Genomic DNA, 20,753 nt, shown 5'->3' with positions numbered 1-20,753 from the left:
AATATTAACCAAAGAGTCAATACAATATCATATTATCAATATATATTCCAAATAGGATTCTGGAAATCATTGGTAAAGTTTGGAAAAGTTGACATTTCTGGTTGGAGGGTCTTATTGTTGTGTTCATATGTGACTGAAAGGGAATAAAATCTTTCTCAAGATGGTTTTCCTAGCTGTAATTATCATTACTTTTATCTAGACCAGAAATTATTATCCAATTTTAGGGAATTCCATTCCTATGCCAAAATCTGCAACGTTTGCTTTTTTAAGATTTGTGTTCTACTTATTATGTATTCTTTCTGTTTTTTTCTGAGAGATGAGTGATACTGCATTAATTCTGTGACTATCAAGAGTTGAAAAATAACATGGGCTTGGGAAAAAGCCATTAAAGAAATAAAAGAAAATATAAGCAACTCTTCAGTCCCAATGCAGTCTTATTGATTAATAACCAGAGGCTTATTTTCAGATGTATTTTCAAAATAACTTCACATTTGGTGGTACTTTGTTTTCAGATATTTTTCATATTTTGTGCTTCCAGTTATGTTTAACTATGTGTTTTTGCTTCCCAGTATGTTTAACTAGGTGTTTTTTTCCTATTTAGTCATAGTTGTCTGTGTTTTTCTTATTTATAGGAAGAAAAAAAGAAGTTTGACAAAGAGACAGAAAAGAACTATAGTCTAATTGATAAACATTTGAATTTATCAGCAAAAAAGAAAGACTCACATTTACAAGAGGTATTCTTTTTTCTGTTAATTTGTTTCTAAAATATCATAAGGTGTGCATGTCTTGTATTTTTTAATGTGTTGTTCTTTTGAAAACTTTCCATCTAGGATTATATAGAAATGGAAAAAAATGAACAAGAATTGCCATGAATTAAGAAAAAAAGACTTCCTGTGGGACGAGACATAAGATAATTAATACATGTTATAGTGATTGAGTCTACATTCACAGATGTAAAATTTTTGGTTCGGAGTATTTTTTCACAGGAGCAGTAATTTTAACCAGTGTTATTGAAGAACAGATGCATCATTTTAAAGAATAGGTACATTAACTGGCTTTCAAGATTTCTTGAAGAAATTAATTGAATTTAATAAGCTCATTCCCCTTTGATTTTATGTGAAGGCAGAATTAATTTTATTTAATGCTGAATATTCAGGAAGTTCAGCTTCATTGGGAAAAAAAAGTACCCGTTTTACTTGTGCTAAGAAGACTCATTAATTTTGAGGAGCACAGGCCATATAAAAATAAGGAGGAAGGAATTATATCATATCTCTCTCTTTATTTCCTTTCTAAATCCCGTTTTTTTTTTCTTCCTCCCTCTCACACAGTTAAAGGGAAGCCCAGTTTACAATTTCACACGTATGCTTTCATATGGGTCTAAGACTGAATCCAGTTATATAGGGTCTTAGACCCATCCCGTGAAAGTGTGAATTTTTTCTCATTTGTTTGTTCTTTAACAAATAAGAAATCTGGGCATAATCTGTTGTTAAAATAGATATGATGCCATTTGACGTATTATCAAAATGACACCCAACTAGGGCTCCATGGCAAAGTTTTTGCCTGCCGTGCTGGAAACCCAGATTTCATTCCCGGTGCCTGCCCATGCAAAAAATAAAAAAATAAAAATCGACACCAGCAGTTCTGACTGTAGTATCAACCTAGACTATATTTACCTGTCGGATGTTTAGTTGTAAGCCGTAGATAAGGGTACGTTTAGTTGTTTTGACATTATCCACATTACCCTTTTCTCTTGTCTCTCTAATACATTCGAATGACATTTGGATGGTGTTTGACAGTTTGTAAAAGAGAAAGAAAAGGAGTTTTTACGCAGTAAACAGTTATACTGTAGGTTGATCGGGCTCCATTCTCTGTTCCGTATTATGTAGAAAACCATGCAGTTGTTACATGTGCTTCCTCCACTCTTACTGGGCCAATTTTGAAATGACAGCTGTCGCTTTTATGGGCTCTCACTCTTAATGCCTAGCTGTTTTCTACCCCTCTTCTCTTATCTCTGTTTTTAGATATTCTGAAGAGGATTTTCATGCCCCGAGTAAATTTCCATCTATACTTGACAGTCTCATTAGGTATCTCATGTTCCGTGCTGCCCAGGAGAAATCCTTAGGGTCTTCCACGGCCCTTTCCTCACACCCCACATCTAATTCTAAGACCCTGAAGCAATCCCCACTTCTCATGACTGCCACCGCCGTGATCCTGGTGCAAGCTGTACACACATCTCACATGGATTTCGGGGATTGCCCTCCCCAAGTGGTCTCCCTGCTTCTGCTTTTGCGTTCCTACAATTTATTTCCATTCCATCAACCAGAGTGATCTTTCATGCCAGTCTTCTCCAAGAATGGATCCACCTTCTCCAAGGTAGATGCTGCAGGAGCCTCAGGACCCACAGGAGCATCTGTGCTCTGTACCCACCCCCACACCACCCTCTACCAGCAGCAGCTGCCTTCTCAGGCTGGGCAGGGGCGAGCTTCGTCCCTTCAAATACTCCAGCTCCCTTCTCTAAGGGCACCTTATTAGACATAGTTTTCCCTGACCATCTTCTTTAGAATAGCCTCCTTCCTCTGCTTTAAGTTTTCCCACATGCTCACAGCTGATTGCCATATGATGCATTTGTTTGTATGTGGCTTGTTCAACTAGAATGTAAACTCCTTATTACCTAGAAATGCCTGTCACAGAGTAGGTGTTCAGTATTTGCTAAATGAGCAAGCGCGAAGGTGCTTATATGGCAAGCCAGGGCTTTGGCAGTTTTATCAATCCCCAAAGGTATTTAAACTGTAGATCAGAAACTTGAAAAGGAAACCTAAAAATGAATAATTTCAATTTCACTTAGGTTGCCTTTTCTTTCCTATCTTGCTCTGTTTGTTCATCACAAACATATACGCTTCCACCTGAAGCAATTTCCTCAAATAGACTGGTAGGGGGGCCTTTTAACAGGGAAAAACTAGATTTGGATCTTCTTTACTTTTGGCAGTGATTAATGTATTGCTACCCTCTAGTTAATTGAGTTGAGGTGCTCGAGAGATTTAAGATTGCTGAGAGTGGTAATGAACAAAGGCACGAGACTTGTATATGTCATTTATTTTCTCCACTTGTTTTGAATGAAACAGGAGAAAAATTATGGCAGAAACCAGGCTAGCTATTTGGATAATTCCATTAGAACCTTTCACTATAGTTCCATATTTATCAGGCACAAAGAGCTTCTACTTCCATGCACATCCCTAAGTTTTATATAATCCTTATATAGTAACATTTATTTGAGAAGATTCCATGTATGTTTTCCATTTGTTTTATCCTTCCTGAGTAGCCACATGATAATATTTCAGCATAAAAATGATTGGAGAAGTTGATCCTTCAGATGACTTTATATGAGGCTGATCTGCCAGTCTGTATTAACAGTGAAAATGTCTAGAAATGAGATGATCATCAAACTGAAATTGTATATTTATTAGAAACAAGAGACATGTAAAAATAAAATGTATAGCGTTTGCCTTTTAGACTTGTGCCAGACGATAGGGAATTATTCTCTGCCCTTAAGGTTCAATTTGCATGTCCGTGGTATTGTTGTGTAAGATGTGGCTTGTTGATGACACCAGGGATTCTGGTGATTTAATCGAGAAGCACATGGCACAACATTTCTGGACCATAAATATAAGGGGTGGTGGGAGAGGTTAGCCAGCAGTGCACAGATAATCATTCCTGCAGGAATAACCAGGGGAATCTGTTAAAGGACAACACCGACTTGGTAATTCTTCATAATGTAACCACAAAGTGAAGAAACTATCCTTAACTCCTCATGTCTGCTGGTGGCTGAACTCTCAGGCACACAAATAGGATTTTGAGGAGTTGTAGGTAAAAATTCTCATTTTGGCTTAGAAACACTCTTTTTTCTTCTTTCACTTACGAAAGCATTTGACAACCAAAAATGCAATCATTTTACATGTTAGATAAGCACGTTTTATAAAGTCAAATCAGCCAGGCTAGGAAAAATATTACCCAGTGCCTTCTAAGAATGGTTTCTAGGATGACAGTGCTTTCCTCTCCGGGCCTCCTCCTTCCCCAGTTCCTTTCTAGTTAGACACAACAAACTGGAACCCTGATCTGGAGTAGCCTCTGGACCATCTGGTGCTCCCTTCACTCTCAGGGGATCAGACATTGTGAAGGCGTGAGCGCGCGGCTGCCCGGAGCTGGGCTTCAAGCCCTGACCTGCCTTCGAGAGCCAGACCCATGCCATGGTGCCACAGGCCACTTCCTCAGCTGCTGCCATCACTCAGCGTGCTGGAGGGGACTGGAATTTCCCTACCCCGTCCAGCAGGCAGACTTCGTTTTCAGAAGATTTGTTCATTTGAGACGAAATCGCATAAACACAGATTCTGCGTATAAGGTTCAATGTTCGGTGTCAGTTGTGGTTGGCATGGGTTTTTTTTTCATGAAACGGAGCCTGGCTCTTGGGTCTTCATGTTTTGGAGTGAACCTCATCAGAGAGAGCAGGGGTTGGCAAACTGTGTCTGTAAATAGCTTTGTAGAATGTATGGTTCCTGTCACAGCTCCCCAACTGTGCTCTTGTAGCAGAAAAGCAGCCATAACAAATGGACATGGCTGTGTTCCAATACAAGTTTATTTACACAGTCAAGCAACAGGCCATGTTTGGCCCGGGGACTGTAGGTTGCCAATCCCTGACACAGAGTGTCACTTCTCACTATCTCTGACTTGACCTGCCGCAATTATTTTAACATAGGCAGATATCCAAGTGGAGCAAAACCGGCAACACTTTTATGAGCTGTCGCTTGAATATGTATGTAAACTCCAGGAAATCCAAGAAAGAAAGAAGTTTGAGTTTGTGGAACCTGTGAGTATTACAGCAAGTTGTTCTGCGATTTTTTGCAATATAATAATATTTTTCTTTCTAAATATTATATCTATATAATATTTTTCTCGTATGTGATTGACAGAGGCCGTTGCGTGTAAGCAGGAAGCAAGACATGATAAATTATGGTGTGAACCCAGATAGCTGGGAAGACGAGGAATCACCTGTAAATTAGTGGTTCTTGTCCTTATTGGCACAGAACAAGTAATGAATAATGTCGACATTACACTGTTGAAGACGCAGTACATTTCTTGCTACCCTAGCTGCAGCTCCACAGTTTCTAAAAATCCCTCTGAAAGAAATTATATTTGGATGTGGTTGAGAGTGGTACTGGTTATGGTATTACCTTGATTCTACTCAAGTTTATTTTTAAAGCAAGTAACCAGTCCAAATTTTGGTACTTTAGACGTTCCTAACACAACTTAAAATGCTTATAGGAACCTAAGTTGAAAACTACTATGTGGAGCATTTGAAACTATTTTTTGAGTCACTCTAGCATTTCTTTCTATGTATTTTAGAAATATGGTTTTTGTTTAAGCTCATGCAGGTGCTTTAGAATAGCTTGGAATCAATAATGTATCTTCTTAGTCAAAATGTAAAAGGTATTTCATACTGCGATTTTAACAAAACAAAACGTGGAATTCATGATTCTCTAGATTAACTTTATCTTAATTTAGACTTGTTTGCTGTGATTATTATTTTTTAAATATTTTTATTGATAAAATTTAACATATAAGCATACAAATATTCTTAACATACAAAAAACATTTCATACATGGTGTATAGTCAGTGGCTCATAATATCATCACGTAGTTGTGTATTCATCACCGTGATCATTTTTTTGAACATTTGCATTGCTCCAGAAAAAGAAATAATAAAGGAAAAAACTCATACATCCCATACCCCTTACCCCTCCCTCTTATTGACCACTAGTATTTCCATCTACCCAATTCATTTTAACCTTTGTCCCTCCTATTATTTGCTAATTTTTTTACTCATTTGTCCATACCCTAGATAAAAGGAGCATCAGACACAAGGTTTTCTGCGTGTCATTATTTTTGAGCAATTTTATTGAGATATAATTCACATGTATTTCGCCCATTTGTGTGTGATTTTGAGAAGTAAAAAATAACCAAGTTAATGATTATTGAAAAATTAGCTTTCACAGAGCTGTGGTCCAGTTGGGATAGTAAAATTAACCTAAATAAAACAATCAGAGAACAATTAAATCTCCTTAAAGCTTTCTTTCTATGTGAAGTAATAATAATGGCCTACATTTATTGAGCATTTACAATGGAGCAATCAGTGTTCAAAGTTCTTCACTGTACTTACTCGTTTATTACACACAGTAACACAATGAGGATATATTTTTTATTACCCTTTTTAGCAAATAAGGAATTGAAGTGTAGAAAATTTCACTAATTTGCTCAAGGTCATATGACAACAAGTAATTGCTGGAATTGGAAATTGACCCCTGCTGACCATTTGATGTCAGAACCTCAAAATCCAAACAGTTGCATTTTGAAGAAAATAAATTTCAGGATTTCCTTAGCTCTCAACCCAAGTCACAAAACACTGTTCCTAGATGCCATTTGAGAATGCCTTTAGCTCTTTTTATGTTTTATTTTCCTATAGATTGAATAGCTTTATAGTACTTGGCTAAAGGGGACAAATGGATGATTTTGAATTTCACTGTTTTAACTATTTTTTTTTTCTTGGTGTGTGTGTGTGCTAATGTCACCTTTTCTTCTTTGTCTCAGATGCTGTCATTTTTTCAGGGAATGTTTACTTTCTATCATCAGGGCCATGAACTTGCCAAAGACTTTAATCACTACAAAATGGAGCTACAGATCAACATTCAAAATGTAAGGAAAAGAAAGAGTTCTGTAATAAAGAGATGTTTGGAATGTGTCTTTTGGATCTATTTGGTATATTAGAAAACCTTAAACTAAAGCCAAGCTGAACTTCGGTGTTGAGAAACTGAGGATGTATCGCCACCTTCTGGTGAATTCAAGGTGTAACAACCTGTTTCCGTGTTGTTGAACTTTGGGAAATTCTGCCACCTGGTGATTCTTCCAGCTCTTTCTGTGTCAGGTATAAGCTTTGTCACGTGACTGTCAGCTGTATATGAAGCACGAGCACTCCACTTTAGACTAATGCACTTAAATTAGAATGATGTAAATTTCTTCTCGGTGAGCTCTATATCTTATTTTGATTTTTATTTCCAAATAAGCTTTATGGCTCAAGTGGAATTTCTTCCCTATTTTTTATGCATAGTCACTAATGCATTGGATATTGCAGTTGTGAATAGACTTTATTTTCTTTGGGAAAATGTATGATCTCTATGAGATTTTGGATAAAGAGATTTAGGAGACCTTTATCTAACTACTAAATAGTATAATGTATGCAGTTTTGATCAGAAGATGGTGGATGCTTTTCTTCTCAATATGTTAATTTTGGAAATGTTCCCATGGAAAAGTTATTCGTATATGTTTAGCATAATTTGTGACCTTGTTAGAAGTCTAATGTGGTGGATTTGTGAGAAACTCATAGTGCAAACTAAAAGATGTGCAAATAGAAGGACCTGTATCTCAGGTGTTTGCTGCCTGCCCTTCAATTTCATAGAAACTTAGAATTGAAGATGAGTGACTTTTGTGTAGATTTTGTTTCTAAGGTTTTTCTGTCATTCCCTAGACTTGGGGATTTGGGGACGGTAGATTATGAAATCTCGTTTTTTGCAATTTATGTCAAGATTTTGACTTGTAGAGTGTTTGGATAATCAGCGGGGTTATTGACTAATAGGGACCTTGAGTATATATTTTTAATGCTATTTTGATCCCAAGACCAATGAAAAGAGTTATGCAATAAGTGGTATAACTATACTGTTACAGAATTTTTTAAAATACCCAAAGTATGTGTATAGATTAGTCATAGTCCCTCAGACCTATTCCTGAAGGTAGTAGAGTTTTTGTTCTATTTGTTCCTGTGATATTTCAGAACGCTTCTGCAGGTAGTAGAACATAATATTGTGAGAAAGACTGTTAGAGAGTTAGCTAAGAAGATTAGATTATAATCTTGATTTTTTTTTTTTTTTTTTTTTTTGCCTCCACCCACTGGTTGTACAAGCTGTGAAACTAACATTTTTCTGTCTGGACCTCGCCTGCCAGGTGCTGGGCTGCCCTGGATAAGCGCCTCCAGGGAGGTACTTATATAAATTGTGGGGCTAGTGCAAAATAACAATGTGGGACCCCTTTCAAAAATTACGTATATCAAGACAGTGATGGAGTGCATAAACCAAGCATGGACCCTTGCGAGGTTACACATCCGTGAACCGGGTCCTGCCCCCAGGTCTGGGGATACATCCCAGCCACCTGGGGGCTTTTGTGAGACTCTGCGTACAGCTGGCTTGTGTGTGGAAGTACCATTATACCACGCCAGTGATGAAGGGTGGAGTGTCTCGTTACAGCTTTACCTTACAGAAACCAAAATAACTGCAGAGAGAGTATTTAAATGTGGATAAGCAATACTTAGTCATAAACGCTTGCAAGCAAAACTTGAAAACAAGAGGTCATTTGAAACTGTTTGATGCAGTGACCTATTTAATATCCTTAATGGATTAAGAACTTACACACAGATGGAAAATGGCAAATTGTACTAGGGATCATCTTCGCCCTGTGCCTTTAACGCTTTATTTCTGGAATAAACTTGGTGTGAAGAGCTCTTGCTCTCACTTCTTTCCCACTTCTTCTGAACACGGAGACCTCGGCTTCCTATCATTCGAACATTAGAACAATCTCTGCTAAACCTGACCCACCAGTTTTCCAAACAAATTCAAATGTGTCTGAATTCCAGCCTAGTCCCCAAATTGAACTTTCCTTCCCTCAAAAGGTGATATCATAAAAGATGTAATTTAAAAGGTTTAGTTTAAGGTTGGTTTGTTAGGAAATGTTTATTTACCAAAGCATGTAAGCAAAGGAAGGAGAACAAGGCATCTTGGTGTTTTATTGGCATTAGAGAGCCCAGCACAAAAGACCTACCTCTTAGGCTATTGCGAGAATTGAAGCCTTGAGTCATGAAGTACTCAAATGCTGTTGCTGACAACACTTACAGTCTAGCATTATTATCAGAAGTTATCTTCATGCACATCTGGAAATTGCTAGGTTCTTGCCATTTGTGTCCAAATTAAAAAATACAGTTTCTTCCCCGATTCATAATTTACCTCAAACTGGTACATGTAAAACTAGATGAAACTTCCTTTCTTTCCCAGCGTGGAGCCATTCATAGTGTCTGTGAAAGTGGGGCGATGAGGGGGGGAGTAGAGGTACTGCATGGGGGTGTCTGCGGTGGGGAAAGAAGGGTGGTTGATGATGTGCGGGCCAAGAGACTGTGCAGAAGAGGCGGCTGGAGAGTTAGGGAAACTTGGTTGCACTGAGCAGAGTGTATGCATTGAACAAATACATAAATGCATGGGGGCAAATGGGAGCAAGGTTTGTCACTGCCTGAGAAGAAATTTGCAGATCTGTAAAGTGATAGGCTAGAAAGAACCCTGAAGTATTTACTGGAGTGGAAAGGGATTTATCAGTATGAACTCATAGGTTTCTTTGTTTCTTTTTCTTTTCTTTTTTTTTTTTGGTGCACGGTCTGGGAATCGAACCCGGGTCTCCCACATGGAAGACAGACATTCTAATGCCAAACCACCACTCATGTACCCTTACTCAGAGGTTTTTGTTTGTTTGTTTGTTTGTTTTACTCATAGGTTTTTAAATATAGAGATAGGCACAGAAATAGTGATATATGAATATGAATGACTGTATTCATATACGGATGTATATGTATATATGTGTATATGTTTCTTAGCTCTACTGAGAATACCTAGAAACAGTAACATCTCCTTAGCTCTGACTGTGCTGTGCTCAGATCTTTGTTTCTAAATTCTAACCTCTGCAAGAGCTCGTTGGTGGAAAGGGTTGATTCTTGGGCTGGGACAGGGGACTTAGAGGATGAGCTCGGACATGTCCTTTGTGAATCAGAAAGAGAGAAATTGCTCAGAGACGTATGGGGTCATGTCAAAAGACACAGGAGCTGGCTTGAAAGGACTCCTCTGGTCAACTCGAGGATGATTTGATCACGAACGTAAATTATGAGAGTGGTGTGTACAACCAATGTAAATAATGGGAGTGCGTGTGTGTGTGTTGGCATCTATACATATGTGGCATGCTATAATATATATACACATATGTACATAAATACTGATAGGAAGAGGTGAGGGAGAGAGGAATTTGAGCAAAGCAACAGGAGAGAAATGAAATTAGGGTGTATGTGTTAGAAAAATGGGGGCAAACTCTGAAGATTTGAGAGATGGGAAGAAGAGAGGGGTTCTAACCTGTTTCGCAGCCCTGTACTTACTGTTTAAAATTAGTCTCTGCAGATAAAATCTCTACAGCTCTACGTTTATCAAACTCCCCGTTACCATAAAAACATTTGCCATTTTACCATTTTTTCTGCTCTTAGAACTCTTGGTAACCCTTTTCATTGTAGGGAGGAGAAAGGAGAAGTTTTAATGTTTCATTCTCAGCTCCTCCACAGTTTCACATCAGCAGCTTTTCAGTATTAATGCATTTATTTTTGAGGATGGATAAAAGAACTGTCCAGAAGCATGGTGGTGCTGAGTCATCACAATTGCCTTGGTAGTTTTGTTACTTTACCTTACATATCCATTTTTCAGGGTAGCTGTGAAGAGATATTGGCATACTAAGTCTTCTGGGTTTCAGAAATGTGATTTGTCTCTTCTTATGTGAAATACATTATTTCTATTAGGTTGTTGAGCTACTTTTCCACCCCCTTTCTTCTGGGAAAAAAAAAGCCATTGTCAAGTGTAATTATCATGACCTGGACATAATCATTAGTTTTCAAAAGAATTAAAATTTTTAGGTTTTGCATACTTAGATATACTGCTAGTATAATACTGATGAATTGAGTGAGATTGATTATTGTAAGGGAATGATTTCCCAAAGTAGATATTTTATGATCCAATTTTGTTTTTAATTTAAGACTTTAGCAACAGTGTGAGACCTGAAGGCAGGAATTATAATGTAGAATACTAGAATTATTCTTGATGTTAAAAGTTCAAAAATAAATTACCTTTAGTTGCCTTGGCTTATACTCCTCCTATATTAGCTCTTCTTATTTTTTTCTTGGACTAAGCATCTCAATAAGACATTGAGAAGAATGGGGATATTTTGAGAAATTTATACAAAACTCTTGGGAATTTCATTATCTTTTACTTTTCCAGAGATTTAAAAACGTAAGTGGAAAAAAACTCACATGAGAAGTAAAAATATATATATATATTTATTTGCATTTTTTCTCCATTTCAGACACGAAATCGTTTTGAAGGAACAAGGTCAGAGGTGGAAGAACTTATGAACAAAATCAGACAGAATCCCAAGGACCACAAACGAGCAAGTCAATTTACAGCAGAAGGCTACCTTTATGTGCAGGAAAAAAGTAAGAAGCATTCAAACGGTGGCTGAATGACTGGCTAAAAATCTGAGTTATAGTCGCATTCTGGTCTTATTATTATGATAATGACTATGATAAATTTGGAGCAATTATCCGGACCACTTTCTTTGCTCCCTCCTATCTTAGGAGGCCTATTTTGCATGTTGGCAGAAAACGCTTTCCTGCTGTAGAGGTGGGAACGTGAGGTTAGGAGGGGCTGTGGCACCCTGTTCCCGGCATCCTGCTGCACCCCCTTTTCATGGTGCCTCCATGGGACTTTCTTGTAAAGGAAGAACAGGCAGACCTGAAAGGGTATTGCTATTTGTTTTCACGATTATTACCTTTTCCCTCCTATCTTCCCTGCCCCCCATCCGTATCACCAGTACATGCATGCATGCGCGCACACACACGTACATGTCCTGCTCACACCTCTCCTCGCCTTCAAGTTACAGTTAAGGGGGACATATTTCTATTCCTCCTCCTCCATATCCATCTGGGATAGTTTAAGTTTTTACTGAAGTTATCAGGAAGATTCCAGATGGCTATGAAAAATATTCCTAGAAAGCATCCTAACCGGCTTCACAGACATTTTTTAGCATTGTAACCATTTTAGTGAATATGCAGCCCATAGAGTGTCCTTATTTTGAAAATTAAGGTACCCCAAAACTTTCTCAAACTTTAACAGTTTGGTCTTTTTTGGTTTGTTTGGTTGTTTTTACAGGGACGTTCTTAAAGGTTACTTTTTCAGTTGTAGAACATTGTGTGAAAGGAGGAAAATGTGAAAATGTTTATGTATTCACTATTTTTCTTCCTCTTCATACTTGATGATAATTAGAGTGCCTGACAATTTTCATTTCATTTGTTCAGCTTGGCCAATTTTTAGGATTTTCAGACTGACCAACTTAATAGCAGAGAATATTTAGGGAACAATTACATGATATCTGGGGTTTTTTGAATGAGGAGAAATGTTCTATGTGGTCAGCAGAATGTTATACTTTTGTTCATTTGCCCTTATTTTATCTGGGACATCATACTCTTCACTCATCTTGTAGAGCAGTTGTGGGACATGGTGGAACTCTGAAATTTTCTGATGATGTATCTCCTTAATCCCAGTTTATTTATTAAATTTGAAAGAACTCAAGATCTAGGGTACACACATGTGAATGATAGATTTTTTTTTTTTGGTACTCTATGCCCATGTAAAAATGATTGGAAGCTTTAATTTTTGGATAGATTAATGACTATTGTTTCAGGTATTGGCTTTGAGAGGAATTGAGCTGAAACTGGCCTGGGAAAAACAGCATTAACAGTACTGGTGAAATCCTTTCACTTACTAAATGCTGAGCTATGTGCTATAGTAAGTGCTTTATGCATCTCATCTCCTTTCGTCCATAAAACAACCCCATAAAGTGTGAGGTGATACTATCCCATGCATTGCTGAGATAACCAAGGTGCTGAGAGATGAATAATATTTCCCAGATCATACAGCTACTAAATACTGGAACTGTTAGTGAACCTGGGGTCTGTCTGCACCCTCTCCCCAGTATTGCTGGGAGCTTGCACAGGTAGGAAGAGGCATCTGTACCCTTTGTGCTTGAAGTCAGCTGAGAAGGGGCAGGTGCGTGTGAGAGGGGCTGATGGCTTGATTACTGGAAAGGCTATGAGATTTGGGGCTGGAACCTCTGATTTTAGGTTTGGCTTCATCATTTCTGAGGTCTTTGGTCTAAGCTCAAATTTCTTTCAATTAGATAGACACTAATGTGCCATACCTGTCCTTGAGGTTTCTTTTTCTTAGTATTAAGTGACTTATTTGTGAATTATTTTTGTGAACCATAGAACACTATACAAATGATAGTTATTTATAACACACACCCTGCTGGTTCCTGAATTCTGGTCTTTGAACCAGTGATGGTTCACGGTGAAGTTGACTGTGCACTACTAACCCTTTCTCCCCCACCCCATCCCCGTAAGACAATGTAATGCGCTTTCTCAAAAACTAATTGCATTCCTTTAAAATTTCTCTTTTGTCCCCCTCCTGAGTTTGACCTTACTGTTTTTTTTTTTTTTTTGGTGGGGGGCCCGGGGGTAGGGGGTATGTGGTCTGGGAATCGAACCCGGGTCTCCCGCCTGGAAGGCGAGAATTCTACTACTGAACCACCCGTGTACCCTAACCTTATAGATTTTTAGAAATAGAAGATTTGTTTGTTTGTAGACAAATTTGTAGTGACACTCAATACTAATTGCCTTAAAAAAATGTCTTGGTAAAAGAAAATGTTGTCAGCCTGTGTTGGGTCAAACTTTTGTTTGTTTTGTTATGTTTGCACTTTTACTGGTGTGTGAAAATTCCAGATGCTGGGACCCCTGACATGGGCCACTCACTCACTGCCCTTTAGGAGCTCAGATGGTGGCAATACTGATTTAGCGAGACGTCGAAGGGGTTCTGAGAAAACTCAAGTGCGTCTGTGGACAGCTCATCTTGCTTTTTGGCTCCTATATTGGCTTATCATTCCCCTTTCATTTCTAAAGCTGAGCTTTACCATTGTTAGTCCAGGGCAGCTACTTACCTGGGTGCTGTAGTGGAGTTCAAGCTCCCGGTGGGTTTCCAGGCTCGAGGCCTTTTCTCAGCTCCCTGATTCTATAGTTCTTCCATTCTAAGAAGCCGAAATTGAGCTCCAAACCATCACATACGATGAGTGGAACTTTTGACACCCATGTAAGTTCTTAATACCTAGAAGCAAGCAATCAAAATATAGCTTACGAGTCAGAGGTTTCACGTATGAGATGACTGTTGGTTCTTCTAGGAAACTGTTCTAAAATTTTGTCTTTAAGTTACTGCTGTGTTGGTAAACATATCTTAGTTTCTTGCCTCAAGTTATCTGTATGTTTTTTCTTCTTGTCCCTAGTTTCTCTCTTTTATCAGCACCGGCAGCAATGCTAATTTGTTTCGTTGAGGTGTGTTATTATTAGTTGCTGCTTTTTGGGTTTTCCCTCTTTATTAATGTGTTTGCACCTGGCAGTGTATCTGATTATTTATGAGGAAAATATAAAGTACTGTCTTTTGTTGAAGGACCTGCTCCATTTGGTTCCAGTTGGGTAAAACACTACTGCATGTATCGGAAAGCAGCTAAGAAGTTCAGCATGATCCCATTTGAGCACAGATCTGGGGGCAAACTTGTAGTAAGTATTTTGTTGCACGCTTTTAATTCTATATGAGAGGCAGTCTCCGACAGCGTTAGTTTATATTCACTATTAAATACATTTTCTTTTGTTTTTAGGATTAAATTTTTTGTTTTCTAAAAAAAAACCAAAGAACAACAACAACAACAACAACAAAAAACAGGCTGCAAGACAGAGTAATTCCTGCATCCTGTGTGTTCTGAATTGCATGCACGGGTTTTTAAAGTTTTTTTTCTTATCTCGTTAAGAGGACATTCAAATCCTTTAATATTGCTGTTACTGGGAGAAAAAGATAACACAACAAGCATTTACAGCTCATTGAGGCGGTGCCTGGTTGGTCCATCAGTATTTACACAGGAAGTCTGCCTTGCCACGTGCAGTCACAGCCTGAAAGCATTGTAAAGCAGAGTGATCTGTAATGAGTTTTACATTTGTTCAGTTAGGCTTGCAAGGTTCTCACTTAGATATTCCTTAATTAGTTAACTACTCTTCCAGAGAAATAAACAGCAGAACAAAGCATAATAGAAAAAAAAAGAGCAAGAACACCACAAGAGTTGGCTATAAAGGAAATGATGGTCATTATATGTGTTTTAAATAGAAGCTGCAGCTCACAAGAGTAATCAGTGGTTTGGAGACAAGATGCGCCAGCTAATATTGAAGCTAATTGGTAACCATTTATAAGTGGTAGGCTCATTCATTCTATGCTGAATGGCTGGGCATAGTTTTGTTAAGTGAATAGGAAAATAACCCAAGTTTACTTTTGTTTATGTCTAATGCTTCCTGAGAAATATTTAAAGTAGCTTATGGTGAAAACATATTTATGTAACAAGTTCAGTGATATAGGCATGGGAAAATCAGAGCCAGGGAGAAGAGGAGGAGGTGAAGACGTCACTCTTGAAGATGTTGGGGTTGAGATTGAGCCTCAAGTTTGATTCTGAGTTTCCTGTCAGAGCTAATTTAAGTTTTAAGCCCTGTCTGCTTAGTGATATTTTTCTATGTTAGTCACCAAATAAAAAAATACATTTTAGAATATAATGATTGTGATATTTTGGATGTTAGTATATTTGAATGTTAGTTTAATATTCAAAGAGTCCCACAGTCTAGACAATATTATGTTCTACAAGTATATACTTAAACTTCTTTGAGTTGTTCTTTATTGAGGATCTGTATTGCTTCTGCCTCCTGTCTTTTAACTTTTTGAATTCTCTTAGAGAGATGCTTTATTTATTTAAAAAAATAACTAAAGATAAATTCAGGGTGATTTTCACTTAGGGTATAGCAAAGCCAATAGATTGAGTGGTTTTAGCTTTAGATGATCACAGTAGCTGATCTGGGACCGTTAGTGTCCTTGGAGGTTGATCCGCCTGAAATTTGTTTTAATAGGTCATAAGTGGTCACATACTGACGTATGGTTTTACCTAATGTGAAATAAAAAATATTGTTCATTTTAAATGAGTGTGGCCAGCAAATAACAAATATCATTTTAGAAGATGGAAACTATTTTTTGATCCACCTTTTAAAATTAACATTGATTATATTTGGTTTAATATTGCAATAACCAAAACGAGATCTAGAAAACCTTAAGAAAAGGAGAACGACAAAACTTACTGACGTTTTGGATTCAAACAGAAACTGGTTTGAAAGAGAATATGATAAAGTTAAAATCTTGAAACTTATTTTTCCTTCCTAATATAAAGTGTCTCACTGTATATATTTATACTGTGGTTTTTGAGAATGTTTAAAATGATTATTTGCAGGGGGATGGAGAGGTCATCTATTTGAAAGAATGTACCAAAAGACACACTGACACCATTGACAGACGGTTTTGTTTTGATGTAGAAGTTACTGACCGGTGAGTTATTAGAATTTTTGGACTTGATGAAAGTCATTAAAAAAATATTTTTTATAGAAGCTAATGGTAACGTAGATTCCCATGGCCGGGGAGAATGTTATCTTGTTTGACTTCCAGTCTTTGTGTTTATTATGAGCAATTTAGTTTTGTTCACAGTGTTTAGCTATGGAGTGCAATAGTTTAATCTTGGCTTATGTTTGCAGTTATTTTCTCCACTGTTGCCACTTAACAAATATCCTTACAGCATTTCATTGTTGACCCAACCCTTTTTTGTGGCATTAAAAGAATAATTAGTGAGAGCAAGGAAGTGGGTGACAGAGCCAAAAGGGGGGATTAATTATTAATACAGAACAAAATTCATTTATTGGTGTGGGAATATGCAATGGATATACTCTGTATATGATGGTCTCAGACAAACTCTGTTCATTTAAAGACTAGTTATTATTATTATTTTTTTATGTGTGTGTAACTTTTAGCTACTTAGTTATTAAACAGCCTCCACCAGAGGGGAGGAGGTAAAGAATGGAAAACCTCAAGTCTGTCAATAACTCCTTACCTGGGACTTGTTTCAATGACTGTCAGGAGCACTGGAGAATTCCCGGTACTCATACAATATTTCCTTATTAATGGCTGCCTCTATAGTGATTTCTTGCCAGCCTGGTTTGTGGCAGCAGTGTTTTTTAGATAAGGCTGTTTCAGATTTGTATAATAAAAGTTTACAATATGAGATTTTTTTTTCCTACAGAAATTCAATGAAGGTCAGAACCTAAGCGTACAAAAATAATTAAGGCTTCCATTTCTCTTAGCCAATGTAGGTGGGTCTGTGTCATGTAGTGCAGAGAAGGAAGATCTGTTTCATTTTCCAGTAAATGAGTTAAAGATCAGATATGTAAAAATGTACCTTCAAGAATGATGATAATTTGGTGCGACTCTGAAAAAGAAAGGTATTTTAATTAGCATTTTGCCAACATTGGGAAAAAAAGAAAAAAAGGAGAATGTCAGTGTAAAACAGGTTAAATTTCAAGCTGGTAAGGACTTATTCAAAAACTTTTAAAATGTGATAAGTCTGTATAAAAAACTTGAGCATATATATGTTTGCACACATCCATTGTGCAAACTAGCATTGACTAGTATTGACTGAGTCCTAAGTGCCGGACAGTGTTCTGAATTTTTCTGTTTTTTTCTCATTTACTCCTCACAATAGCTCTGCTAGGTGTATATTAGTCTTCCCATTTGATTAGGAAAAACTAAGGCGTGGCATGGTTCAGACGTTCTCCCGAGATCACACAGCTTAGAAATGTAAGAGCTAAGATTTGAACTCCTGCGTTCTACCTCTTAGATCTTGAATACATTACTGTGTGATTACGATGTTTTCTAAACAGTTGATGAACGTGAGACAGCAGGGTTGTCTACTAGAAAATGCATTGAATGAGAAAACACTGATTTGTCTTGGAAGCAGAATTTCTGGTATTTCTATGTATTTTTAACACGATTTGTATTGTTTTCGTATAAAAAGGATAACACCGTATAAGGAGACTCTCAGACATAGGGAAAACCTACAGCTGATCTCGTCCAGTGGTTTTCAAGCTGCTTTTGAGGGAGACCTTCTTTTCAAATAAAATTTTACATTATGCATATGTAAAACAGTAAAAAAGAGAATTCCCTTATTAAAGTGGCGCGAGAGGTATGGATCCCTAGCTTCCCACTCTCTCTTGCAGAAATCTGTTTTTGTTTTGTTTCGGGAATGCCCAGCAATCTAGTCTAGACGGTTAAAGGAAAGCATCCTGTGGATCTGGTACCTAAATGAATAACTAAAGGATTATTTCGAGTCAGCTGGTAACTGAGACTCACATGCCAGGCAGAGTGAACAGCACATGTCCTCCCATAAATAGCAGAATCCATCAAAGAGCTTTTATGTTGATAGTCCCAAATTTATTTCCTCCTGTTTGTTCTCTTATGAAAACTTTCCAATCAGACCTTTGCTTCTGCCCCTCTACTTTTGCTAAGGTCATCAATGATCTCTGTGTTGCTAAGTCCACTGGGTCAGTTCTCAGCCCTCATGTCACATCATTTGACATGGCTGACTGCTCTCTCCTCATTGATATACTTGCTTCAAGAACATCATACCTGCCTGTTTTTTCCTCCCTCCTCACTGGCTGGTCCTTTTTTAGATGCTTTTGCCAGTTCTTTATTTCCCAGACCTTTTGCTTTTGAAATTCTCTTAAAGTGCTTCTCTATTCAGACCTCCTCTAGCCTCTTGATCGCAAGTGTCGTCTGTATGTTGGTAACTCCCGAACTTTTTATCTCTACTTGGTATTACCTCCCTGAACTCCAGATTCTTGTATCAGAGATACCTGATGGGCATTTCGAACAGTGCAGAGGTGGAAGGTATTCGTTTGCTTTTGTATATTTTCCAAGAATTCTTGCGGGGTTGGAGAGGAAGGTGGTATGCTGTCTTTATGGAATCCAGCAGTTCATATAGGCATTTTCACATAATATTATGAGTTATAGAACTAAATATCCTGTGAATCTTTAATTTTCAAAAATAATACGTGCTTTTTCACAAATCTGAACTTCTTCTAAAACTCTTTGGTGAACTCTGAAAATTTGTCTCCTCGAGTCTTTGGGATCAAGCTGTCTTTCATTTGATTTGCAGATTTTTGTTGTCTTTGTTTTACTTCTTCTCTTCTAAAAAAGGAAACATCTCACGTTTGATGTTACCAATGGATGGTGCTTGTGGGGGCTCCTAGAGTCCTGCCATCCCTGTCATTGTGTTGCTGTTGGTCTCCCATTTGTGGAACAAGATCTTGTGTGTGGGGGAGGTTGGTGTACCTCGAGGTCACTAGCCTAATCCTGGGGCTTCCAAGACATTATTTTGCGAGGAATAGATTGAATGAAGTGGGATCTTCTCTTACCCACTTCCCTGATTCCTGGCCAAAGTAGACTCCTGGAAATTGTAAGTAATTTGTAACTATTAGATTAAATTATGAATTCCATGAAGGTAGAGAACCTGTGTTAGCATGCATATTGCAATACCACATACGACGTGTTATATGTGGTAACCATTCACCAAATTTCTGCTGGATTAAATGAAACCAAATTGATGTATAGAAGTTGCAGAACTGAAATTAGATTCAATCAAGTGGCTGTCAATTAACTGTTCTTTTCTTCTTTACCACACTGCCGTACAAAAAACTCCAGTGTTTTTATTCTATTTATTAAAGGAAAATAAACTTAACCTAGTTTGGGGCACATGGGTATTATAAATGGGTTTCTGAAGTCATATATGCACAACTGTTATTGGGTACCCTCATAGAGCAATTTCGTAGTCAATTGGATGTGTTTAATATAAACTTATTTTGTCTCTCCTGGTATCAGTTTTTGCTATTTTATCTCTTTGTTTTGGAAAAGTAGTCAGGTGGCATTGTGACAGTAGGTGAAATTAATAAACTGCACAATGGAGCCAGGACTAGCATTCAATCTGTGTGTATGTATACGTATGTATTTGTGTGTATGTATATGTGTGTATGTATATATCTATGTGTATATGTGTGTGTGTATATATGTGTGTGTATGTATGAAGTGACAGCTTTCACTAAATTGCTGCTTTGGTTAGGATCGCGTTTGGTTGCATATAACAGAAAGTAAGATGAAATAAGATGGTTTCAACAGTGTGAAGTTAATTTTTTTCTTGCTCAGAAAGTCCAGAGGTATTCATTGCAGGTTGATAAGAGTGCTCCAAGGAGCCAGGTCCTGCCCCCTCTTACCTTCCCCAGATCACCTGAGATCTAAGATGCCTGCTGCCTGCTCCCGTGTTGTCGCTCACACTTTCTTTTGCTTTAAGACACTTTCCACATGCCATTGACCTGGAGAAAGTTAGATGGTTATGGCTGTCTGCGAGGATGGGAAATGCTCTCTTGCATTTGGAGCACCCATGGACTATTCTAATACCTGGGGAATCACCTCCTGAGAATGAAGGGGAAATTGGTTATTGGGGAGGCGGGGAACAACCAGCCATTCTTCTTTGATTTTGGTTAGATGGATGTGGGCTACGAATTTTTCCCTTCCATTCATTAAAAGGTTTCTTTGAGTATCTTCTTAGCTGAGAGGCAATATTTAAGAACACATGGTGCTAACAATACAGTAATGAAAATGAAAAACTTTCAACTTGCAGAATGGGAGAAAATGTCTGCAAATCCTGTATCAGATGAGGGGCTTGTCTCCAGAATATATAATAAAAGCTCCTACCTCGAAATAAAGACAACCCAATTAAAAAAAAAATGAACAAAGGACATAGTTGTTTCTCTAAAGAAAACATGCAAGTGGCCATAAGTACATGGAAAG

General features: G+C 37.7%; 1 protein-coding gene across 1 annotated transcript in view; it reads left to right on the top strand.

The window, feature by feature from the left end:
- Positions 1–20,753, top strand: part of ARHGAP10 (Rho GTPase activating protein 10) — a 345,070-nt gene that overhangs the window by 145,511 nt on the left and 178,806 nt on the right. Inside the window, exons 5-10 of the mRNA XM_077139864.1 lie at positions 633–734; positions 4,751–4,861; positions 6,640–6,744; positions 11,257–11,386; positions 14,448–14,557; positions 16,315–16,409. Of these exons, the coding sequence (XP_076995979.1) occupies positions 633–734; positions 4,751–4,861; positions 6,640–6,744; positions 11,257–11,386; positions 14,448–14,557; positions 16,315–16,409 (653 nt within the window). The remainder of the gene's footprint in view (positions 1–632; positions 735–4,750; positions 4,862–6,639; positions 6,745–11,256; positions 11,387–14,447; positions 14,558–16,314; positions 16,410–20,753) is intronic.

The sequence above is a fragment of the Tamandua tetradactyla genome, chromosome 22, assembly GCF_023851605.1.
Source record: "Tamandua tetradactyla isolate mTamTet1 chromosome 22, mTamTet1.pri, whole genome shotgun sequence".
Taxonomy (NCBI): domain Eukaryota; kingdom Metazoa; phylum Chordata; class Mammalia; order Pilosa; family Myrmecophagidae; genus Tamandua; species Tamandua tetradactyla.
The sequence above is the reverse complement of the archived record's forward strand: the minus strand, read 5'-3'. Positions and strand labels throughout refer to the sequence as shown.